Source organism: Argentina anserina, chromosome 3 (assembly GCF_933775445.1).
Source record: "Argentina anserina chromosome 3, drPotAnse1.1, whole genome shotgun sequence".
NCBI classification, from domain to species: Eukaryota; Viridiplantae; Streptophyta; class Magnoliopsida; order Rosales; family Rosaceae; genus Argentina; species Argentina anserina.
Window position 1 is genome coordinate 3,006,959 of NC_065874.1, and position 24,758 is coordinate 3,031,716.

Sequence of the window (24,758 nt, forward strand, 5' to 3'; positions counted from 1 at the left end):
GTAATTTTGGTCTCTATTCATCTAGAACGTAATTAGGTTAGAAACGTGTTATTTATCAAAAACGCGTTGGTTTTTTTTTGGAAGAAAATGAGTTTGAAGAAATATCATAATTTGTTCGTGATCGTAATGTTTGGAAATTAGTTGGAGTATATAAATTGGGTGTGTACCATAAATTGTCACTCAAATTTTAAGATGTAGTTGATACAAACAGTTTCAATAAAAAGATGTGTGGGAGTTAGAGTATTTCTTTAATCAATTTTTTATTTATTTCCCTGTCTTAAATGTCTTTTCATATGATTTGAAAAAGTCGAGATTCAAGTATAAAAATAGTGAAGGTAGTTTATTATCCACATCAAAGACGCCGGGTCGGGTCGGGTCGGGCTCGGGTCATCCCTGCGCGCCTAAAAGGGGCTGACCAGAATCCAAAGAGGAGCAGAAGCAAGAAGAATGTCACAGTTCTGGAAACCAGGGGCGGAGAAGCCTCGCCTCCTCGACGACGAAGAAGGCGGCGTCGTTTTCTTCGCCACCTCCTCCGGGTACTCCTCCTCTTCTTTATCTTCTTCGCCAGCTCCCTTTTCGCTTTCACTATACTGTTCTTACAGTCCGCAAATTTACAGCGGAGGCTATGCGAATCTGGAGCGGCAGAGGCAGAGACTCCCGATGTTCAAGTACCGCACCGCCCCGCCATTCTTTACTCCGTCGAGACTTGCGCCACTACCGTCGTCGTCGGCGAAACCGGCAGCGGCAAAACCACTCAGATTCCTCAGGTTCGTAAACCCTAACCACTCTCCGATCACAGTTCCGCAATCGCAGTTAAAAATTGATTGATAATCTGATGAGGTTTTGCAGTACCTGAAAGAAGCAGGCTGGGCTGACGGTGGCCGTGTGATTGCTTGTACTCAGCCACGAAGATTGGCTTTACTGTCAGCAGCAAAAGGTGTCGCAGACAGCAAGGAGAAGAGGTTGGACCAATTACGGAGCCTGCTGTCCTATCGGTTGAGGTAAGTTCTACTGATGACTGTCTCTCTTAGTTTAAAAAAGAAGTCATTTTTGCTTTTAGCTAGGCATGAATGATCTTCATTTTCAGGGTAGAGGGTTTAATGTACAAATTCATTACGTGGAGGAGCCTGTAGCCGACTATCTTCGGGCTGCAGTCTCAACAGTATTATCAATACATGAACAGGTAACTGATATTTGGATATTGCTAACATGATTTTATTTCTTCTATGAGAAAATGCCAAATTTATGCCATTTTCTTTTCATATCATACGTATAAGTTTCGTTCTACCATTTTATTACAACCCTGTTTTCTGTTATAGGAACCAATGGGAGATATTCTGGTTTTTCTTACTGGTCAAGATGATATTGATGCTGCTGTCCAACTCATCATGGAAGACTCCCAAAACCGTGGAAAGAACTCATTAGGTGCAGTAGATCAAGCAGCTTTTCCATACTTGTTCAGAATATTGTTCTGATTAATTCATAAATACAAGTTTTGGGATATTGCAAGTTGGAAGAGTGATAAGTTTATAAGTTCTATTGTGTTTTGCTTGTGTTGGTGTGAGATGTGTTCTATGGTTTTCTCATTGTGATGCCACAGAGTATCTAGATGGTTTGCCTCTTTCTTATATATGTCAGTTTCATAATTCGTTTTCTTTTTTCAGGACTGATGGTTTGCCTCTCTATTCAGGACTTCCACGTAGTGATCAGGTTTGTATGCTGTTTTATCACTTGTACCTTGGTGTAGTGATCTATTATGGATGTTTGCGATTTTAATTTTCTGCTTTTCAGGAGTTGGTGTTCACTCCTACTCCCAGGGGGAAAAGGAAAGTTGTTATATCGACCAACATAGCTGAGACATCAATAACTTTTGAGGTAACACAGCTGATATTTTTCTTTTATTGGTTCTGGGAATTTGGATTAGTTTTTACAATACTAGTTTTCACAACTAAGATGTATCATCTAGTCCTTTAAATGGTACAGGGCGTGGTCTATGTTGTTGATAGTGGATTCTCAAAGCGGCGATTCTATAACCCGGTACTCTCTCTCTCTCTTCATTAATTATATAATTTATAGAATCTATGAACATGAGATAATATAAGCATTGGTGCCATTAATTAAACTTTATAATACCTGTAAGTAAGTTCACATATGAAAGCATCTCTTACGTTCTATATCTACTGTCCATAGATATCAGATACTGAAAATCTGGTAGTGGCACCAATATCCAAGGCGTCTGCTAGGCAAAGGACCGGTAGAGCTGGAAGAGTTCGTCCTGGGAAATGTTACAGGTCGGCAGTTCTTTGTGGATATCAGTATATGTGCTTATATATTTTAGCATAGGATGAGAAATACTTACAAGAAGAAGTTACTATATAACAGAATGAGTTCTAATAAGACTTTTTATGCTCAATACTCAACATATTTTTGTGGCTTTTACCAGGCTGTATACAGAAGAGTACTTTGTAAAGGAAATGTCTGATGAGGGGATTCCAGAGATACAAAGATCAAATCTTGTTTCCTGTGTGATCCAGGTATGCTATGATATCCCAATATAATACTTTCCATGTGTGGTAAGCGTCCATCTAGATGTCTCAAATATGTCATGCTTCCAACGGAAAATATTGCAACTGATTCTATGGATTCAGCTAACAAATTTTCCAGAATCATCGTTTATATTGTATTTTCTGTACCCAAATAAGTCTGTGTTTGCCTGCATGCATTATGATTTTTCTGTACATAATAATTTGATCTTCACTAATCAACAATGAGGTGAGAGTTTATCTCGCAGTTAGAACTAATAGTTGTTTTCTTGCATTGCATTGCAGTTAAAAGCCTTGGGAATAGATAATATATTGAGTTTTGATTGGCCAGCGTCTCCATCTTCTGAAGCAATGGTTTGAGCCCTTGAAGTGCTTTATTCACTTGGGGTCCTGGATGATGATGCCAAACTTACTTCACCAACTGGATTTCAAGTTGCTGAGTTCCCATTGGTATGTTGCACTAGGCCTTGTGTCACCATTTCTTTTGCAGTTCTTATCTGCAGCTATTCTGTTAATTATGTATGTTATCTCTAATCTTGTAGCCAAAGTAGTTTGTTAATTTATTGGCCCTGCATTTCAGAATGAGTGAAATGCAACATCAGTTGCATTTTAGCACACTTGCAATTGTTATTGGCCCGAGTCTAGAAAACAATTTCTTATTTCCTTTTTCTCTTTTGAAAAAGCAGTCATGAAAGTTCTGTGCTTCGCTATCTTCTTCCATCTTCCTTCATGCTTTTATTCTTCGGTTACAGAAATTAGCAAGTACCTAATTTTTCTGCCAATTGTTTTGTAGGATCCAATGATCTCAAAGATGATCTTAACATCTGGGGATCTGGGATGCTCAGAAGAGATTATAACCATTGCCGCCGTTCTCTCTGTTCAAGTAAACCTTTTACCATTTCTCAATGCTTATATTTATTTTTTTCTTGCTCACATCTTTCCATTAGTAGTATTAGACACTGAGTGGAAAAGAAAAACAATGCACAAATGCACTTCCAGAATATATTAATTAACAGAAATTTTTTTATTATACAACTTGAAAAGAAATGAAAAAACTTTCATTCACTTACATGACAATTGAGATGGTATTTTGCAGTCTATCTGGGCATCTGGTTGGGGATCACTAAGTTGAATTTCGCTGCAGCTGAGGTATTGATTGGAACCTTCTATCTAACCTGCTTAGCAGCTTATTTCACATCAGCCTTTGTCATTGTTGATACTGTACATGATAATAGATCACTACTTTTTACAGAAATAGCCTAAGATGAAGTAGACATGTTAAGAAAAATTCGCTTGTCGAATTAAGTGGTTCAACCTCTTTTTGGCTCCGGCCAAAGATTTTTTTTCTCACTGGTCAAGCTTTCTACTAAAAAAATGCGATGCGAGAATGTGTTCTCATTCTCATATCTAAGCTTCTTCCCTGTGCATTCACTCCCCCCCCCAAAAAAAAATCATAGATGGTTCAGACACGCTCGGTGGCACGAAATGATTGACAAATACGACTTCCATTCATTCGTTAGGTTTTATCAGCCTTACTCTTTTCAGTGATGGGATTTTTTTACTGAATGAGATCATTTAATGCAGGATGATCATGTGAGTTTCCTAAATCTCAACAAATCATTTCTTCAGTCTGGGAAATCTTCACTGGTGTCATAAGAACTTCGTAAACTATCAAGCCATGGTGAGCTTCGGAAGTTGGCTTTTTATCAGTTTTACAGATGGTCTCTTTCACCTTCTTTTTAATTGCTCTGATTTTGTGCATAAAAAGGTTCTTGAAATAAGAGAACAACTCAGAAGAACAGCTCGAAGATTAGGCATCGACTTGGCCTCTTGTGAAAGAGATACAGAAGTAAGTTTATGTTATGCCATATGAAGCTTCCTGCATGTATAATAAAACCAATAATTTGAAGTATTTGTTTGTTTTTACTACAAAATTTCAATAGGCACATCTTATATTCGGTGAATGAAGCCTTATTTTTCTTTCTATTCCATTCTAAGTGCTGCTTTTATGTAATGCAGGTAGTGAGAAAGGCCATTACACATGGATTTTTCGCTAATGCGTGTGTTCTGTATCGGTGTTCTGTTTCTTTTAGTTATTTTCTTGTTGTAGCTTTCGGCAAGTTTCTTTCTAGTTCCTAGAGGACTATATATTCTTTATTAATATATTTCTGTTTGAACTCTGAAGGCATCAAGTCACGATGGAAAGTATAAAACTATCAGAGGTTCTCAAGAAGTTATTATCCACCCTTCATGGTGCTGTTCAGGTTAGTAAAGAGAGAGAATCTGACATAAATTAAGACGAATTTTGCTCCAGTTTTCTTATATTCTGCGATCTGGATTAATAAGCATAAACATCTATATCTTGCCTTTTGGCCATTATTGGATACGAATTGTCAACACTATTCCATGCTAATTTGTTAATTTTGTGTTACAGAGTTAATCCCAAGTGGGTGGTTTACCATTCTCTCGTTTCAACTGAAAAACAATACATGCGAAATGTCATTGCGATAGAGCCTTCTTGGTTCACAGAGGCAGCTCCACATTTTTACCAAAAGCAGCGACCCAATCCTATGCTTCACTAGCTTGTGCTGCCCTCACCACCCCTTATAAGTTCATATCGGCACAATGAGGAAACTACCATCGTCATTCAGTATGGCCTTGAAACTTGGACTTGTAAATATGCCGACTGTTTCATTTATTCGTACAAACTGGAACAATTGGTTAAAACGTTAGCTAATGATGGATTAGGTTGAATTGGAGTTTGGTCAGATTTTTGTAAACCCACCTAGCTAGGCTCTTTTGTTTTCTGAAGGTGATATCATTATTAGAAATTCTAACAACTAGTACCTTGGGTTGCATATCAACCCGCACACAACAAGAAATGAAATATTTCCTACAAGTTGGAGTGATGCTTTTCACTAAATTTGTTCGCTAAATGCTGTCGTGATCACCCATTCAATTATGAAAAAGGTGGTTAAGGTGTCCATCTTCAAAACCTTTCGTATCATCTGCTTCACTCTGGCTTTCATTACCTACCTGATCTTCCATATATATGAGGGCGTCTTACAAGTTACAATGGTGGCTATAACATAGTATATAATTCTGTCATAATCATGATTTATTTGTTCAATTTGAATATCAGTCCTGGACCTTTCCCCCCTAGAATTTGGATCTCCATGTTGTGTAGTCCGGATCCCTGAATCCCGATCTTGATTTGTACTAAAAGAAATTAACTCAAGAGTACAGGTCACTGCTGATTCCTTCTTTATTTTAATATTGGTCTAAAAGTCGTAGCTCACATATGTTTGTGTATTCCTCTGATGACCAATCACATAAATTAGAAAGTTAAAGCTGCTCTGGGGTTTCTATGAAAAAAGAAATGGCGTGTGTACCATAATCAGATCAGTAATCAATATTTTCAATCAGCGTCACTATCCAACTGGTGATTTGAGTATTGTTGGAGTAAGTTTGCGTAATAGATCGAGTCAAATAATTACAGTCATATTTTTATTTTTTTAATAATAAATAAATTGAAAATACATAGTCATATGCCAAACAAGTAGGTTGCTTGCTGCCAATTTTTCCCGTTGAAGTCTATTAGTCTTCTAGCTTCTGTTTGAATTGTTGGGGAGAAAGCTGGGATAGCAAATGTCATAATTAAGTAGAATAGTTTGGGGCACTTAAATCCTCAACTTGCATTTGATTTCTCCATTTAAACCTTGACAAACTTTGAGTTGCTTCTCAGCTTCTCATTTTCTTTTTCACCCTGATTTAAGCCATTAGTGTCTGGATATGGCAAGAGCAGCTGTGTTCATCATTTTTCTGGTTCTCCAATTACTTCATTTGGGTAGCTGCCGGTCTGTTAAACACTCTAATGTGCTCATTTCCGATGGGTTAGAAGACAAGTTGATCAACCAGTCTTCTTCACTCCTACAAGTACTGGATGAACTTAAGGCAGATACAGTAACTTGTGAGCCCATTTATGGATTCTTGCCTTGTGCTACATCAATCTGGGGGCTGGCTTTCATGGTAATAGTCTACGAGATCTTGCTCTACCTCGCAAATAGCTACATTACAAGAGGATCTGAACTCTTCTTTAAGATGTATGGGACTGGAGTCTTTGGTGCCAGTGTCTTCCACTTGCTTGGCACAATCCCACAAGTAGGAATTGTTCTTGGTAAGCTTCTTAATCTCTATAGCTTCATCTAAGCTCCTGCTCATTTTTTTGTAGAACTCGCTGATGATAATCTAAGATGGTTAAATTCTACATCAAATTTGAGGTAGCAATAGCATCATGAAGTAACTTGTCTGATCTGCTTCATATTTTCATAGAGATTATAAAATGTCAATGTTTAATGTTACATGTTCTTGGTCAGATTTTGACAGTGATTAAAACAAAGGTGGAGACTTTTGTTCGTGCATGTTGTACAAAAGTTCACTCTTTGCTTTAGTCATTATCAGATATGTACAAGATTACAATGTACTTGGAGGTGAGATTGAAAAAGTCAACTTAATTGGTGACATCGAAATCTCCCTAGATTATGTAGGAATCCAGCCTTATGTATTTTTTTTTTCAAACTTACTGAAATTGCTGTTGTAGTATGCATAGGCCATACCTGAGTCGTAAGCTTGTCAAGTAGTTAAAGGATGTGCAGCGATCATGTTTCTTTGGTCTCAAGTAAGGAGTTCATGAATGTGATGTCAGATGTCTTGTAGATAGATTTCTAAAGAGTTCATGCTTCGTTTTGGTCAGTGACTGGAGTTGCAGGAACTGCAGCAACCGCAGAAGCAATGGCGACAATGAGCATTGGCATGGTTGCAGGGTCTGCAATCATGCTTCTTACACTAGTATGGGGTTCTGTTGTTGCATTTGGCAGCTATGACATCTCGGAGTCTCCAACTTCCTCAAATCAAGGACATAAGAAGGGTTTCAGTATCACTGGTATACTTCTCTTATCGTCAAAGACACTACAACGAGAGAGGTCTAATTGAAGTATGATGATTGTAATGTGTCAGTATATGTTCGTTGCAGGTTATGGAGTAACAACTGATTCTGACACTCGTGCAACTGCAAGAATCATGGCGGTGTCATTGATCCCCTTTCTCATTCTTCAAGTGGCTAAAGTACTCAATTCAACCTCAGGGATTCGTATCGTGATCTTAGTTTCTCTACTTGTTTCAATTGCATTCCTCGCCACTTACTGCATCTATCAGGTAACACAAAGTTTCAAGAAGAGAACATAAAGTTGAGGTAGAAAACAAAGACCTCAGCAATTGTTATGCACTTCTAATTTTTAAACCGAAAAAAATGCAGGTCTTTCAGCCATGGATTCAGAACAGAAGACTGGAATTTTTGATGAGTAAATATGTCCAGAAAACCTTGTTACCGAGTTTTCTCACTGCAAGCGGAGACCCTAATATATCAAATATACACGAGTAAGTCTTTCTACATTTAGTTTATCTGGATTGTTGTAATGCAATGACCTCATTAATTAGCCCTTTCCTGGCTTAATTGGCAGGGTCTTTACTAGGATCGACCAAAATCACAATACATTTATATCAGCATATGAACTGAGATCATTGATCCTAGGAATACAAATAGGAGAAGTAGGTTTAGAGAGTGATTGTGTAGATAAGGCAATGGAGGACTTTGATATATCTGGTGATTCTCAAATATCTGAGCAAGAGTTCGTTAATGGAATCTCGAAATGGGCAACGTCTTCTGTCAACAGTCAAGTTCAAGGACATAGAAGGTTTTCAAGCAGCAAATCCGAGGTCCAAAATTCAGCCATGCTAATACTTTATATCAGTTCCAATTAAAACAATTACGGTCACATGTAGATAATTAAGTTTCACTTGCAGAAAGCTTTGGAAGTGAAGAAGAAGCAAGAATCTGTGAAACAGAAGATTAAGCTTACTGATAAAACATGGATGAATCAACTTGAGGCTGCTTATCTATTGATCCTCGGTATTGGCATTATGATCTTGCTTGCAACACCCCTCATGGTGACTATCCAAGAGTTCTCTACTGCTGCAAGCATCCCTTCATTCTTTACCTCTTATGTGTTGGTACCTTTGGCTATCAACTATGGACAGGCATTGCAACTAATAACTTCTGCTCAAGACAAGACTGAGAATGCCATCTCCTTATCACTTTCAGAGGTCTGTTTTTCTCTTGAACTCATATGTTCTTTCATTTTTGCATCCCTGATATACAATTTCACATTTAATAAAGCCTTGAACAATACAACTAGTATCGTCATGGATAAATTACATGCTAAAATATATTTCAAGTTAACATTGAACAACATACAGAAACATAGTTTCTTAACTGAAGCTTCAATATGATTTATGCAGATTTATAATGGCGTATTCATGAACAACGTTATGGGATTAACCATGTTCTTGGCACTTGTTTACATACGTGATCTGTCATGGGATGTTTCTGCAGCAGTTTTGGCTGTTCTGGTCATTTGCTCAGTAATGAGTATATATGCCAGCTTGAGCCAAAAGTTCCCATTTTGGACTTGTATTTTAGCCTACGTCATGTACCCCATATCATTGCTGATGATTTACATTCTCACCACTTATTTTGGATGGACTTGAAGTCAGAAGTTACAGTGTAGCATCATAACAGATTTTAGTCTGTAATTTGTTAAAGTAATTCCATTCAGACATGTAATTCTGTCAGATAGGTAATCGTAGAGAAATCAAACTCAACTTTACATGTAATTCTGCTTTACTGCCATTTGAAGTTTAATTCTTTTGTTTGTGTTTTATTTTAACCATATGTGTTGCTCTACATTTTTGTGCATATTATCCGGCTTATAAATTATCTACACTCTAACGGCTAAATTTTATATTTTTTTATTTGTAATCATAACGTCTCAATTTTGTGTTCTTTTCTTCAAGTCATCACGGACAATCTAAACAACGAACCTTGCCATTCAAAAAAAAACAACGAATCTTGAATTAGAGCTTTGAGGTTTCAACATCAGATCATTATCATTACGGTAAGGAAATCATCATGTCATACACCAATATGAAGCACATATGATGACTACCAAGTTTTTCCTTTCAACACTTTGGCCCCAAATCTGCTTACATGATCCTGATTATTAGAAGGGATAAGTGTTATACCAGCAACCATTAAGTGATACAAATCAATGAATCTAGTTAGGTCACACAACCATACTTAATTTATATGATGATAAGTTATATTAAACATGCATTATTACTATTTCTGGCAGATTACATCCATTATTAGTGCATATACATTATCTGTAATCATTTGAGAATATTTTCCTGGAATGATGTTATTTGGAACTCATTCAACAGCAAACTTGTCTACATGCAGCATCACTCATTAGAATGATGCTGAAAATAATCTCAAGAATAGAGTGCCCCCCCCCCAAAAAAAAGATCTCCAGAATACACACCTAATTCAAAATTTGTTAAATTTATAAAAAGATAGAAATGATACAATTTAGTCTTTGTAGGAACTAGGAAGTGTTTAGTCTTCTCCTATGAGTCCTATCCAAACAAAGTCAATTGGCTTTGGAACTAAGTAACTTGATCAGTGAACTGCAAGATGGTGTATTCATTTGAAGAAACACCATTAATAAAATCTGCAAAAACATGATTGCGATATATATATATAATTAGAAAGATAGGCCATCTCAATCAGACAGGGACATTGGTTTGTTCTGAAGTAGCTGTAGCCTCCCATTTTGAATTCTCAAAAACAACCACTGGCCACCACACTAAATATGTAAACAGCAACTACCTCCCACACCACCTCACTCGCACGTACACAAACACGTCTAACCTTCATGACTCGTCTTTTATTCTTGTAGTTAAGCATAGGTTGAGCCCTATGATTGAGGGAGATATAGAGAATTTATACAAAAAGAAACATTTGTATTTTGATACTTGGATGCTTAAGTTGTACAAAAGGCTGGAGATGGGGCCAATGCAATCCTCATTCCACCCCACCCACCTTTTATTCTTTCTCACCTTCTTCTTTACTTCTTCAATTACAACTCCCCAACTTGTTTTGCCACAACATTTGCACTCCAAATTCTTGAGCACCCATTACCCTAAAAAGAGTGTGTCTTCTCTCTTCTGGGCTTTTTCCTAGCTGTTTCTCTGGTGAGTGAGTCTTCCCCAGAAACTGTTCTCTTTGGTTTTGCTTTGTTTGCTTGTGTTTGTGTATTGACTGACAAGTGAGATTTATACATATCCATTTGTGCATTTTGGAGATTGGTGTGATTGGGATCTGCTTTCCTAAGTACATAATGTAATTTAGAAAACCCAGATTGATATGGAAGTCTCTACAATCTGTGTAATGAGTAGTGACTAATGAGCTCTCTGGAAGATTGTATTTTGCATTAGACACTGTGCTTGAGTAGTTAGTTTCCTTTGGTGAACATGTTGTGCTATTTGGATTATGTAGTTTGGTCAAGTTAATTTCTGATTGTTATCTGTTCAGTTTTAGATGCAAGATTGACTTTTCTGATTACTCGTGTACTTATCATTAACACTGCATGCTTGGTCATCAGTTTATGGCGATGTAAAGGTTGAAACTTTAAGGGAAATGTTATTCATATATGTTAACAGCAATTGAATTTTATTGGGAACTGTTTGATTGGTTGCTGAAAAGAAGATACATACCATCTTCTCATGCTCAAACTTGACTAATGGTCTGTCTGCTTAATACTGATGGGGTGATTAATTTCCTGTCAGGGTTATGGTAAATAGGACGTAAACTCTTACCATCGGATATGGGATCTGGAAATTGGTTCAAGGCATTGCGGAAAGCAAAGTTTGGCAATTCAAAACGATTAAAGGTACAAAGCCTCCAAATTTGTATATATGTTGTAGCTTTTGTTGAGCAATGTCATGCAATTGCATTGAAATCTGTAATTTTTAACCGTACATATCCTTCTTGTTCATGCTCAAGTGTAAAATTTTTAAAATTGAAGTGGAGCATCCATCATTCAGTTTTCAGTGTTGTAGCAAAATACTGTACCGACTACCTATTACCGACTACTATATGTTGAACCTATCCCACACATAAAGGAAAAGATTACATTTTCTGCACAGAATGTGCATCAATTCTGCTACTGCTACTTCCATGAAAAATTATAATCCTGGTCTTATAAGGAATCCATGGCTTCTGATGTACAAGTACATTTCTCTTAGTGACAGGAAATTATATTTGATATCTGAGACTGCTGTTGGTATGGTATGATGATTGGATTAATTTCTCATTTTCCTTACATCTTCTGACAGGGATCCGCCATAAACTTGAAAAATCTTTCGGGGAAGGAGTCGAAGTTTGCAAATGGAAAACTTGGCTCCCTTGACATGCCAGTTGAAGATATAGCTGCAATTCGAATTCAGACTGCTTTCCGAGCACATGTGGTATGTTAAACTACCATTTGAGGTTATATACATTAATGTTTCAAGTAGCGCTTCATATTGCTCATTAATAGCGCATGTGGTATGTTAAACTACCATGTGGTATGTTAAACAACATTATTTTATACCGGTCTTTCGGGTCCTTAGTTTTATTTTCAATTGCAGGCTAGGAAAGCTTTACGCCGTTTGAAAGGGATTGTAAGATTACAAATGCTGACACGAGCTTATCCTGTTCAAAAGCAAGCTACAACTACATTGAGTTATCTGCATTCATGGAGCAGAATACAGACTGATATTAGAAATCGTCGGCTCTGCATGGTAACCGAAGGAAGAATCAAACAGAAGAAATTAGAGAATCAAAATAAACTTGAGGCAAAACTTCATGACATAGAGGTGCGATTACAACCCCACATGTCTAAGAATGTACCAAATCCAAAAGTTTAGTTCAGGTTTTTCACTTTATTAATTTTCTGGTGCTTCTTTCATGAACTTGCCACCTCATATCCAGGCACAAACATGGTTTTGTGGACTTAACATTGGGTTAGTCCATGCCACCAAGATCCGTCTGTTTCTACTATAATGTTCTAACTTTGACCCATACTTGCATCACATAGCAAAGAGCAATAATTTATGGTCCTTGCATGTGATACCTTATAGTCCTTGAAACCTTGCGTCAAGACTGATTATAAGCACTTTTCAAAACTAATTTATCTCAGTACTCATTTATCTGGATACAGGTGGAATGGAGCGGTGGCTCTGAAACCATGGATGATATACTTTCAAGGATATATCAGAGGGAAGAAGCAGCAGTTAAGCGGGAGAGGGCAATGGCATATGCCTTTTCTCATCAGGTACACCCTATTCTTGTATCAGTTGTATGTAGTCTATATATTAATCCTTGGATCAGTTGGAATTGAAAAATTATTTCTATGATTTATAGTGGAGGGCCAATTGTAGTCAGAGCCAAAGCCTGGGAAGTTACGAACTTGGCAAAGCTAACTGGGGTTGGAGCTGGAAGGAACGCTGGATTGCTGTTCGACCATGGGAAAGCCGCGTGCAGTCGCCTAGCCCAAAGAAATTGCAGGATAAGCAAGCTAGCAAGGTTGGAAATAACTCAAATTCGCCAAAGCCAAAAACTTCGGTTACAGTTAAGCTCCCTTCACCAAATGGTAAGGGAACTTCAAGAGCTCGGAGATTGTCTTACACAGCAAATGAAGAAAAACCACATCAACATGCAGAGAGCATTGAAGCAGAAGAGGCAAACAATCAGAAATGAACATTTTAAAATATTTATGACTAGTTGGTTCAGCATTCTGTCAGTTCGAAATGCAGAGAAATGAGGGATGAGCCATTTTCAGTATACAAGGAGTGGTGTGGAAGTTAAGCCTCGGCGAATTCAAACTGGACCTGGATTTGGGAGTGACTAGAGCAAGTTCTTCACGTTGATGTATATGTTTAAAGGAAAAAGAATATGTATTTTATTTATATACGTAAATAGGCCATTTATTTGTTGGGGGTGAATCGGGTGATTGTGACTGCTTTTCTGCACTGTAATTACTACGGTTGTTCTTTGAATTACTTTGTGTTCTTCCATCATTCTTTCTATATAGTTTACTAATTAAGTGATCATCAATGTCATCTTATTTCCATTGGAGTTGCTGTAATTGATTGAACTCTTAGTAAACCAGATTTTTCACAGCAGCTTTTGATTTTCTGCAAATTTAGCACCAAGGCAATGAGCCTGAACAGACTTATAATCAGAGTCCTAACTTTTAAGTTATACACAGGATTAGTACACTAGTATGTACCAACGTTGAATCAGTTCTTCACCTACATGATAATGAATATAATTATTGCCTAGTTGTTTAGAGTTTTCATACTTTAAGATTGCTAGACCTAGATGGCTTATCATGTCTAATAATTGTACCCTTTTCCTCTGTTCCTTGCAGAACTAGGTTGTTGCCTTGTAATCTGTGACCAACTGCTCATCACCTACAAAGGTTCACAAGTACAGCAACTATCACCCTTCTAGTTAGTGTATAACCTAAAGATTCAATTCCAGCCAACCACTACAACCATCTAGCTTGGCTTTTCTTTAACCATTAGCCCTGTAATTAATCTTCTTCTTCATCATCAATACATGATAGCTACCTAACAACTTAGCATGTGTACTTGTGCCAATGTGCCTATTGGTTTCAGCTATTAATCATAGTTGTTGATGGAGTCAGACTCCTCATTTAAGAAAAACACAAAAGCTGTCAAAACCTTTAACATAATAGAACCCAAGACATTCATGCCAAAAGATATCAGAAGACGTTATCTTTATCACAGCCAACTAACATGAAAATTTACCACAAAACAAAAGACTTCTTCTAGCTAGCTCAGGAACAAAATTGAAACTGAAAATTGAGTCAAGAACTAGCTTTGGCTAAGAAAAGGTTGACTATTTCAGTGAAACAGAAGATGGATTCAAAGAACAACCTTCTCCACCGTCACCTGCATTGTAATTCCAAGCCATCAGACTTTGAAACCAAGCCATCTCCATGAAATTGGCCTCAGAAAAATTGGGAGCACAATTAGTGGCTTCTCCAGCCAAGTCAAGAACAGGTTCTTTGCTCACATGGTTCATAGTGCTCTCGTCAAAATGCTGGTGAATTCCCACAATTTCTGGCTTGGCATTGGCTCTTTGGTGATGCTGTGGCTGGTGTATCGTAGAAGAATTATCAAGAGCTTCAATGGAGGATTTGGCCTTGTGAATGAGCCAGTCAATGGCCTTGCTTGGTCTGTCATAGCCAAGACGGTCTTGAACATCATAGAACTCTATGGCAGTTTGAGCTGAAAGCCGGAACCTCCTGTCTCTTGGACCCTTTGAAGTGCAGACCTTGCTGTGCCTGTCTTTTCTCCCAATTGATCTTACAATGTGGCCTCCCTGAACCTTCACAATCTTTCCATATCTTCCATTGTTCATGGTTGGTGGTTTAGTTTCCACTCTTGCTCCAAAGTCTTGTTGTTCTTGAGCATCTTCTGGTTGATTTTGAGCTTCATCTTCTTCCACCTCTTCCTTCTTTGACACTCTTTGCTGTGACATTTGTAGATAGAGACTCTCTTGGGAATGAGAAGTCATTGGAGTCTCTCTCTCTCTCTCTCACAAGTTTACTCACATAAGACTGATAAGAGACATAATGGTGTCGCTGATATATAGAAGTACACAAAAACCTGTTTGGTACTATAACCAAACAGCGACACCTACATGAACAATAAGAGCCGAGACAAAGGCCTTGATGATAAAAGTCCACTAGTTATGAGCTATGATCATTAATGCATAAATCATTGATTCTTAGGTCTTCTCCAACTCAAAAGTCATTGTATTACACTGTAACACACTAAATTGACATTATTCATTGATTTGACATTAACTGTTTTCAACCTATGTGTGCTACAATATAGTCATTTAATTTTTTTAATGTGTTTTGTACCTTTTAATTTATATACTATCATTTAATTACAACTTTACTTTTATAAATTATAAATTTAATAAATATATTATAAAAATTTAAAACCTGAAATTTTATTTCATAAAAATTAAAATTACATGAAATTTAACTAATTTAAGTCACATAAATCATAATTAAATGGTTAGAAAATACTATTATTCATGATCATTTAGGGTATCAGTCGACATTTCCAAATAATAATCATAATTAGATAGCGCGAATAACTCACGTTGCCTACAATTTTGAATTTTTTTCCTTTCTCTCTATCATAATACTCCTTACTTGTTGGAGTAAAATATGGTTTGCATCACTATGATTGCCTCTTCTCTAGTATGCTCTCTTTGCTCCTCCATTTTTTTTTCTCTAAGCATTCTTTCCTCTTGGGCCTCCATCATAGATTCTCTTATGATGCGTACATGTTCGGCAATTTTCAATCCGACTTTTGCAAGTTGTTTTTGGCAAGTTGTTTTCTCACCGCATTTCTCCCAATTGGGCGAGAAATAGGATTTGTAGTTGGCATCAAAGTTGGAGTTGTTGCAAAGTTGTCGCATCCTTGTTTTGGAAGTAAAGTTGGAAATTATTCGTTCTATTTTAAAATATTATTATTTGTCACTTTTATTTGTAATTTAGTTATTAGTTTTAATAAATTATTATTTTTTGTTGGTTCACTAAAAATTATTATTTTTATATCGGTAGTGTTGTATATTTAAGGAGTTATTACACTAAAAAAATACAAGTTTAATTCGATTTTAGTGTTGTAATATATTATTTCAACAAAAAAATACAATTTTCTTTTTCAAATAATGAAATATATATGTATATATATATATTCACTGTTGTTATGTATGTATTAAATTATTCACCAAAACAATAATAAAATATATTTTTGAGGCAGTACTCACGTGTGTCGGTATACCACAAAAGTGTGTCAGAATTAGTAGAGACACACTAACCCATGGGTTGGAGACGAAGTGTGCCACAATTGAGGAATTGTGACACAATAGCCCATGGGTCGGAGATGACCTTATCTTACATCCAAATGAATTGTTTTTGTAAAAGCATATTTGTTCAATATAGCTTTTGCTAGAAGCACTTTTGTCATTTACCCCTGTGATATTTAGATTACCTATCTTCTCTTTTATAAGAGTTAATAAAAGTAATCTATAATGTGCTTCTAACTATTTCGGTTTCTATAACTTATGGTACAATTTTAACTATTTCAGACAAATCAAACAAGTCGCAACTCAAGAGAAGTGCAACTCTAGTACATGCATCAAACGTAGTTTAGATAAAACCGACGACCACACATCGACCTAAGCCTATGCCAACTAAAGTGCCATGGTTTACTTACTTCATCTCAAATCTCTGGCTCCACCTCACGTCTTGTTACTTCACTTAATTCGTAGATGATGGCAATGGTAGTGACTTGACTAAGTTCGTGCGTGCTCTAATGACTCATCTGCTAGTGCAGAAGTGAAAACGAATAGTGTAAAATGTGTGATGTGTTTGGGCCAAACAAGGTTAAGATTCCTTGAAGGAAAGTGACAGTGAAAAAATAATGTGTTGGCTAGTATACATTGTACACAGTCCTGCACAGAAAGCTTGTACCAAATTTACAGGCAGCATGCGCAACTGCACATACAGAGTATCGGTAAAGAAAAAAGAACACGATACACTACTGTCTCACACATGGGAAATTTGATACACAAACATGTGGATAGAGCCCACTTGATATTATTGCTCTAAAGAACTAACTTTCAGGACATGATTTAGATACGCATAATTTTAGACCTAACCACGACTTAGGTTACCATTAAAGTGTCGCGAGCTACGGTTTTTATGGAATGCCTTGTAGCGATATGCCACTAAATAGCGATCAACAACATATCTATGTAAAATTCGGAAGGTAAATTTCTCTGAAGGAGATCGTTTAACTAGAGCTTGATTGTTACTTAAAAAGTAGTACTTGAAAGACCAAGTCAAAGATGAAGTCTTAGTTTACAGTTTTCAATCTCCCACAGTAATATTTAATTACCATTCACCGTAATTGGAAAAAACTCAACACCAGTGCTTCCTCATTCATCAAATCCAAAGTTCCAAACTACCAAACCAGCCCAACTATTCTCTGATTCCCAACAGTGTCTTCAACTATGGTAAACTGAACTAGCTCACATCCCATGATCTCAATCCTTAGAAGACTAACAACTTCAATCCCACCACTAATGGACCCACCCAACTCCTCCCAGCGGCTTCTGCCCCTCACTCAACAGCTCCGCCTCTACAAGCCGCCTCCTTCGTCTTGGGACGACGACTCCGAGGTGGGCTTGACTGAGTCTGAAACCCCAATTGCAAAAGACCCAGAAACGTTCAGGCCCAAGAGAGCTGCTGTTTTGATCTGTTTGTTTCAAGGAGACGGTGGTGATCTACGTGTTCTTCTGACCAAGAGATCGTCGGCGTTGTCAAGTCATTCTGGTATATATGTGGAGTTGTTGGCTCCTCAGAATTGAGGGAGATGATGAACAAGTAGTAAAGATTGGTGTTTTGAGTAATTGGGTTTGTTGTTTTTGTTGGCAGGTGAAGTTTCTTTACCAGGTGGGAAGACAGAGGAGGGGGACAAGGATGATGCTGACACAGCAACAAGGGAAGCGAAAGAGGAGATTGGTTTGGATCCTGAGCTTGTTGATGTTGTTACTGTTCTTGAACCATTTTTGTCTAAGGTAAAAGAATCATTCTTTTTGTCTTGTTAGCTGATCTACTGTTTTGTGGACTGTGGTTGATGTTATTTGTGTTAAGTTTTGGTTGAGCTTGGTTTAGTCTATTCCAGTTATACAAAGCTAGGTACTTTTGTTGAGCTTAGTTTAGTCTATTCCAAATAACTTTGATTCCAGTTGTTCTAAAGTTAGAGTTAATACTTGTGTTTGCAGACTAAATTTAATATAATTTGAAGTTCCAAATTTTAGTCCAGAAAAGTGAGAGTATTATAGATGGATAAGAGTGGAGTATGATGAGTGTCAGACCAATTAAGAGTTCATAAAATGTTTCTCTTAGTGGTTATTGGAGGTGTAATGTCTATTTTGTTGTGTCCGGCCGTTCAGTTGGGTACATGGCTACATGCCCTTCTGTTGTTATCTAGTAAGTGATGATTTCTAATTTTTTCCTAGTTTTCATATGTATCTAATTGTGAAACTAGAATTTCAAAATATTTGATGCTGTTGTAAATCCCGTTAAATTTTGATGTCATGCATTTATCCGGCATTGTGGATTTCCAAATTAGAAAGCTTTTAAGGGAAAATAGAGTGGTTATCTGATTAGTTTCACAGTATTGGGTGTGATGTCCTTAACTCATGCAGTGCAGCATAACATGGTTTCCAAATTTTTATTCGAAAAAGGTTTATAGACTTTTCAGGAACTTATATAAATTGACTTTGGAATTCTATGCAGCACCTACTGAGAGTTGTACCTGTTATTGGTATACTTAAAGATAAGGAAGCATTCAATCCTGCTCCAAATCCAGCCGAAGTGGAAGCAGTATTTGATGCTCCCTTGGAGATGTTCATCAAGGTTTCTTTTTTTTAGTTTCACTTTTGTCCAAGTCTACATTGTAACTGCTTTGGTCTGTTCTGTTGATCGTTGTACATACATTGCTTCAGGATGAGAACCGGAGGGCAGAGGAGAGAGAGTGGATGGGTAACAAATACCTGATTCATTTCTTTGACTACGAAACCAACAACAAGAAGTACATGATATGGGGCTTAACTGCTGGTATCTTGATTAGGGCTGCATCAATTGTGTACCAAAGGCTTCCACCATTTGTGGAGCAGAATCCCAGTCATAAGATTCTTAGATGTGTTGACAAGAGTACCATACTTCCATAAACCTTTGCAAACTGTATTACTTCCAGTAAATTACATGATATTCTTTCCTGGAGTCATGTCCTCCATTGTGCACTATTTATCAAGATAGCTAAAACATAATGACAAATAAATAGCTTGAAGCATCAGTGCATAGGTCCGTAGTTACTCTTTCATAATCCCGAACAAGCAGCATCAAGTATCAAGCATTCTCTGGAACAGAATTGTTGCACTGCCAACTTCCCTAATCATCAGGTCAGTCTGCCTTACCCTTCCTTCTTAACCTTTGCACTCATATCTGGTTCTTGATCTCGAATTCACAAGTTTGTTGCTCTTGTTAATAGGTCGTGTTCCCTCACCACAAGGTCCTGATGCGATTCCTTAGTAACACCAATTTATTGTCCCTCATTGTTCTAAAGACAGTAAAGAGTGAAGAGACATTTACACTACGTTGTTTTATATATCCATGGTTAGGGTTTGTTTGATCTTTGATGCAACTTTTGATAGCAGTAACCTTTCTTTCTTGAGATAATAATTCTTGATCTTCTCATCCTGAGGGAAAAAAGAAGATAAAACCAACAAAACAGAGGTATTTTAGAATACCTCATTTTTAATAGAACATCTCTCTCTCTCTCTCTCTCTCTGTGCCAGTCGAACGTTAGACCTGTTGGACATTGTATATTCAACCAAGGCCAACAGACTAAAGACGACCAGCAACCACTGCTCCCATTTTTATATTGAAAATCAACCATTTACAACTCAAGGTCCATATACACCAACCGTTGCAACTTGCAAGGAGGTTGTGTTCGAGAAAGGGAAGTTGAGGAAAAACAAGAAACATGAGTTCACCAAACATGGAACAGAAACTTCAAACGTTGGCACAACATTTCAGACCAGTCAAACCCACCACCACCGCCGTCGGTTCGACCGCCCGAGCTGCCGTTCTGGTGTGTCTCTTCCAGAGCGACGATGGTCACTTGCGTGTCATTCTAACCAAGCGAGCTTCAACTCTCTCTTCTCACTCTGGTCGGCCTCCCTGAGCTTTTCTTCTTCTTGTTGTATTGTGTAGATGAATTAATGGCATTGCTATTTGTAAAGACTGAAGATGTGGGTTTGTTTGGTTTTCAGGGGAAGTTTCGCTCCCCGGCGGGAAAAGAGAGGAGGGTGACAGTGATGATGTGATCACGGCGCTCCGGGAGGCCAAGGAGGAGATCGGATTGGAGCCTTCACTGGTCAATGTTGTTACTGTTCTTGAACCATTTATGAACAAGGTTAGCGGTGTGAGTTTGTAGGATCTTCAGTATCTGATTTGATTGGCTGATTATGATCACTGCACGTATTGAGTGGATCTTAATGAGATTGAATCTCAATTGCGGTAATGAAGGTTCATGCTTTGATGGATAACCAATGCTTTAGATATAGAAAGAGCGGTTATTAGCAAATTAGGAATTGAGACCAAGTTTCTCTGCAATAAAAGATAAATAATTTCACCTAATGTCAGCTAGGAAGAAAGGCTTGATTCGAGTATACTAGTGTCTACAAGGTAAGTGTTCATCAATATGTTAAGCATAGATTCTTATATTTCCGAGTGATGTGATATTTGTTTTTCGGGTCTTGTGACTTGATAGAGGTTTCAAATTTTTTTCAGGAATCTTATTTAATTGGCCTGCCTTTCTGTGCAGCAAGGAATGCCGGTTATTCCTGTTATTGGCATACTTAATGCAAAGGAAGCTTTCACCCCCGCTCCAAATCCTGCTGAAGTGGAAGCAGTATTTGATGCTCCAATGGAAATGTTCATCAAGGTTTAATTAGCTCCATTACTCTAAAATTCAAAACTATATGATTTTATTTGTTCCTTAATTGAGGATCAATTTGCATGCATCTGCTTCAGGATGAAAACCGGAGGGTAGAGATGAGAGAGTGGATGGGGAACGAGTATATGATTCAAATCTTTGACTATGAAATGAAGAATGCCAAGTACAAGATCTGGGGCTTGACTGCTAGTATCTTAATTAAGGCTGCTTCAATTGTATACGAAAGGCCACCACCTTTTGTGGAGCAAAATCCCAGTTATAAGGTTGCTTTTGATGTAGAAAGTGAAGATAATCGAATGGGTTCAAGCAACCTTGAGCAGAGACTCCAAACTTTAGCACAACATTTTAGACTCCAGAAACCAATCAAACCTGAGCTATCACCTACCAGTACCAGTGGTTCAATCAAAAGAGCTGCAGTTCTGGTGTGTCTCTTCCAAGAAGAAGAGGGGGGCATGCATGTTATTCTCACAAAGCGAGCCTCAACTCTCTCTTCTCACTCTGGTTGCCTGCTTGTTTCACCTCTTAGCATCAGTTGCATCATATACATACATTTGTGGCAAGATTGCAAAGACTCAAGACTGGTGTTTGCTTGCAGGCGAAGTGGCTCTCCCCGGCGGTAAAAGAGAGCAAGGTGATGCTGATGATGTACATACAGCTCTCCGGGAGGCCAAGGAAGAGATTGGCTTAGACCCTTCTCAGGTCAACATTGTCACTGTTCTTGAACCTTTTGTAAACAAGGTTGGTGTACTATGTGTATCTCATGTTCAATCAATATTCTTATACTCCTCTCTTTAGTTGTGTATCATTTTAGTTCTTCTCTTCTGAAACTAAAGTTTGCAATTGGGTTTCTATATCCAGCTTGGTATGACAGTGGTTCCTGTAATTGGCTTACTTTCTAACAAGGAAGCATTTAAACCAGCTCCAAGTGCTGCTGAAGTGGAAGCAATCTTTTATGCACCATTGGAAATGTTTCTCAAGGTTTAACATCAACTCACTTTTGTTCCGAGTCTTAAATCTCCTTTCATGGGTTTCACTATACTCGTTTTATCGCATGTGGTTTTGCATGGACAGGATGAGAACAGAAGAGCAGAGGAAAGGGAATGGATGGGATACAAGTATCTGTTACACCATTTTTACTTTGATGATCATGGTAAACAGTATGACATATGGGCTATAACTGCTGGAATTCTGATCAAGACTGCTTCGCTTGTCTACCAGCGCCAGCCAGCATTTCTTGAACAGAGGCCGAAATTTTGGAGTGGAACTGCTCATAATACCACAACATAGATTTAATGGCGTGTTATTGTTTCTCATGTAATACACAATCACACATTTAGACATTAACAAACTACATTGCTTGTCCTAGATTTTAAATTTCAATCTATACAGTTACTGTTAAAGATATAAGTCCTGGCTAAGTTAGTTCAGTACAGACTTAAGTTATCTCAAAGAAATCCTTCAGCGTGCACGTTACACTTGTTCAGAATTTTAGACATTAACCATCAAGTTAATTCAAGATCCAACTTATCTTGAAGAAATACATTGAAATTCAAGGCAAGATTGAATTCATAACTGAGAGAACAATGCAGAATAATAAATCAGATGAAACATACAAATTGTGTTCTCTATATGTAGTTCAACTGAGCTTCAAGCTTCACAATGATATAGACAATAAACTTTCAACAGTTACATAGTAGTCCGAGACTCTGAATATATGGCAAAACATTAATGCCCTCTTGCAAAAAATCAGGTTGAGATTAACGCCCAGATAATAAAAAAAATGAACAAAACAACAATCTTGCCAGCAAAACTTAAAAGAAAGGGTCTTTCAGTACCTCCCTTAGCTAAAGATCTCGTAAAATTTTTCAATGACAAGTAAACCAGAGTCAATAGACTCTAAAGGGTCCTTCCGAAGACGATGTCTTAAGCAGTTAGGGATGACCGTAGCAATATCTTCTGGTGTCACCTTATCTCTTCCCTTTAAAGCAGCCAAAGCTTTTGCAGCCCTGTTAGTTACTATGTCTCCCCTCAATCCGTCGACATTCAACTCTGAACAAACCCGGGAGATTTTCACCTTCAGATCTTGGTCAATTTGTATAGATGAAAGACCACTTCTAGCTGAGGTGATTTGATCCTGAAGCTTATCTTGCTCAGCTTCATAAGAACCCCGAAACTCTTTTGGGTTTTTGTCGAACCGAGCTCTCTCCTCGACAATCTTCACTCTCAGTTCTGCATCCCTCACTGTCCCAACTTGAGCATGCATACCAAAACGGTCAAGCAACTGTGGCCTGAGCTCCCCTTCTTCTGGATTGCCAGAGCCGATCAAAATGAACCGTGCAGGGTGAGAAATCGAAATACCCTCCCTCTCCACTGTGTTCCATCCAGAGGCAGCAGAATCCAATAGAACATCCACTAAATGATCATCTAAAAGGTTAACTTCATCCACGTAAAGAATGCCTCTGTTAGCTTTTGCAAGAAGTCCCGGCTCAAATGCCTTGACACCCTCAGTCAGAGCTTTCTCAATGTCAATTGTCCCACAAACTCTATCTTCTGTAGCGCCCAAAGGTAAATCAACCATGTTGATCTTAGTCGTCGCCACAGGAAGTTGCACTCCTTTCATAATGTTCTCTCTCACTTCCGGCCCCATGGCCTCTGGATCTTCTGGATCCGAATTGTAGGGGTCACCAGCAACTATCGTAATCTCGGGAAGCAAATCAGTCAAGGACCTAACAGTTGTGGATTTCCCAGTTCCCCTATCACCCATGATCATGACACCCCCAATCTTGGGGTCAATCACATTCAATAGAAGACATAGTTTCATCTCATCTTGTCCTACAATGGCAGCAAACGGATACACCGGTCTCTGGCTTTCCTTATCAGCAAGCCTCTGTGCCTAAATATGACCAGTATGACTACAATCAACGACACATAACCTTAAAAACCTAATCTTTATACACCATTTCTAGTTCTATTCTCAAATTCTATAACTTGATTACTTCATTCAAACACAATGTCCGTTTTTCCAATATCAATGGACATAATGAACACAACCCATCAAAAATAGACAGATGTTTCATCAAAAATCAAAACAAGTGAAGCTAATCACAATTACATGAAGAGAATACAAACCTGTTCGGAAGGGTTGACTTCAGTTGCAACACTGGCAACATGGAACTGAGCCCTGCTCTTCTTCCCATGAATCCTCAACCCTCCATAAAACTTAGTACCACAACTCTGCCCTGCAATTCAAGAATCATAATCCATAAAACAAATGAAACCCACATCTTCTATCTCCTTAAAGGAACACAAAGAAGCACAGAAGATGAACTGGGAATGTCTCATATATTGAACTAGAAATGTACCTTGGGTCAAAGAGAGGGAGGGAACTGAAGTCCTGGAAGAGGGAGATGAGAGAGGACGAGGGGCCAAGGTTGCGGTGGAGCAAGTTCCGAGTAGTGATGCCATGTGAAGAGAAAAAGAGCAGGGAAGTATGTGTTAGAGTGGGAGTGTGTAACTGGAGTTTGGCATGGTCTTTTTTCAAGTTTTTATTGGCTTCTCAGGCTGAGGATAAGAGGATAGATTGCAGTCGTATCCCCTCGCTATCTTGTATTTTAGTAGTAATGGTTTTTATTT

General features: G+C 37.9%; 6 protein-coding genes across 6 annotated transcripts; 5 read left to right on the forward strand and 1 right to left on the reverse strand.

Moving 5' to 3' along the window:
* Positions 1-407: 407 nt before the first annotated feature.
* LOC126787669 (probable pre-mRNA-splicing factor ATP-dependent RNA helicase DEAH9) lies at positions 408-5,452 on the forward strand. The gene is given in 23 exon segments (XM_050513558.1): positions 408-536; positions 618-678; positions 681-767; positions 850-923; positions 926-1,001; positions 1,088-1,183; positions 1,320-1,435; positions 1,674-1,710; positions 1,792-1,875; positions 1,984-2,037; positions 2,191-2,291; positions 2,444-2,534; positions 2,829-2,993; positions 3,337-3,426; positions 3,640-3,664; positions 3,667-3,692; positions 4,128-4,186; positions 4,188-4,224; positions 4,306-4,392; positions 4,563-4,607; positions 4,729-4,792; positions 4,795-4,807; positions 4,978-5,452. Coding segments are annotated over 23 exon segments (1,725 nt in total). The 5' UTR covers positions 408-447; the 3' UTR covers positions 5,126-5,452.
* LOC126787668 (sodium/calcium exchanger NCL2-like) lies at positions 5,178-9,345 on the forward strand. The gene is made up of 8 exons (XM_050513556.1): positions 5,178-5,193; positions 6,327-6,720; positions 7,297-7,485; positions 7,576-7,757; positions 7,858-7,979; positions 8,063-8,318; positions 8,406-8,705; positions 8,901-9,345. Exons 2-8 carry the CDS (start codon positions 6,336-6,338, stop codon positions 9,147-9,149), a joined length of 1,683 nt encoding a protein of 560 aa, XP_050369513.1. The 5' UTR covers positions 5,178-5,193; positions 6,327-6,335; the 3' UTR covers positions 9,150-9,345.
* A 1,214-nt stretch (positions 9,346-10,559) lies between these two features.
* Positions 10,560-13,584, forward strand: LOC126788243 (protein IQ-DOMAIN 9). The gene is made up of 6 exons (XM_050514213.1): positions 10,560-10,694; positions 11,289-11,392; positions 11,838-11,969; positions 12,132-12,359; positions 12,704-12,817; positions 12,907-13,584. Exons 2-6 carry the CDS (start codon positions 11,327-11,329, stop codon positions 13,240-13,242), a joined length of 876 nt encoding a protein of 291 aa, XP_050370170.1. The 5' UTR covers positions 10,560-10,694; positions 11,289-11,326; the 3' UTR covers positions 13,243-13,584.
* Positions 13,585-17,547: 3,963 nt separating this feature from the next.
* Positions 17,548-19,335, forward strand: LOC126786300 (nudix hydrolase 15, mitochondrial-like). The gene is made up of 4 exons (XM_050512076.1): positions 17,548-17,932; positions 18,035-18,177; positions 18,902-19,021; positions 19,111-19,335. The coding sequence occupies exons 1-4, from the start codon at positions 17,638-17,640 to the stop codon at positions 19,333-19,335; spliced, it is 783 nt and encodes a 260-aa protein (XP_050368033.1). The 5' UTR covers positions 17,548-17,637.
* Positions 19,336-20,141: 806 nt separating this feature from the next.
* LOC126786299 (nudix hydrolase 15, mitochondrial-like) lies at positions 20,142-22,490 on the forward strand. Its single transcript, XM_050512075.1, has 7 exons — positions 20,142-20,337; positions 20,440-20,582; positions 20,994-21,113; positions 21,203-21,626; positions 21,721-21,863; positions 21,984-22,103; positions 22,197-22,490. Exons 1-7 carry the CDS (start codon positions 20,151-20,153, stop codon positions 22,410-22,412), a joined length of 1,353 nt encoding a protein of 450 aa, XP_050368032.1. The 5' UTR covers positions 20,142-20,150; the 3' UTR covers positions 22,413-22,490.
* A 208-nt stretch (positions 22,491-22,698) lies between these two features.
* On the reverse strand, positions 22,699-24,660 carry LOC126787965 (magnesium-chelatase subunit ChlI, chloroplastic). Its single transcript, XM_050513886.1, has 3 exons — positions 24,488-24,660; positions 24,255-24,364; positions 22,699-24,018 (listed from the first exon to the last, which is right to left on the reverse strand). Exons 1-3 carry the CDS (start codon positions 24,588-24,590, stop codon positions 22,966-22,968), a joined length of 1,266 nt encoding a protein of 421 aa, XP_050369843.1. The 5' UTR covers positions 24,591-24,660; the 3' UTR covers positions 22,699-22,965.
* Between the last annotated feature and the right edge of the window lie 98 nt (positions 24,661-24,758).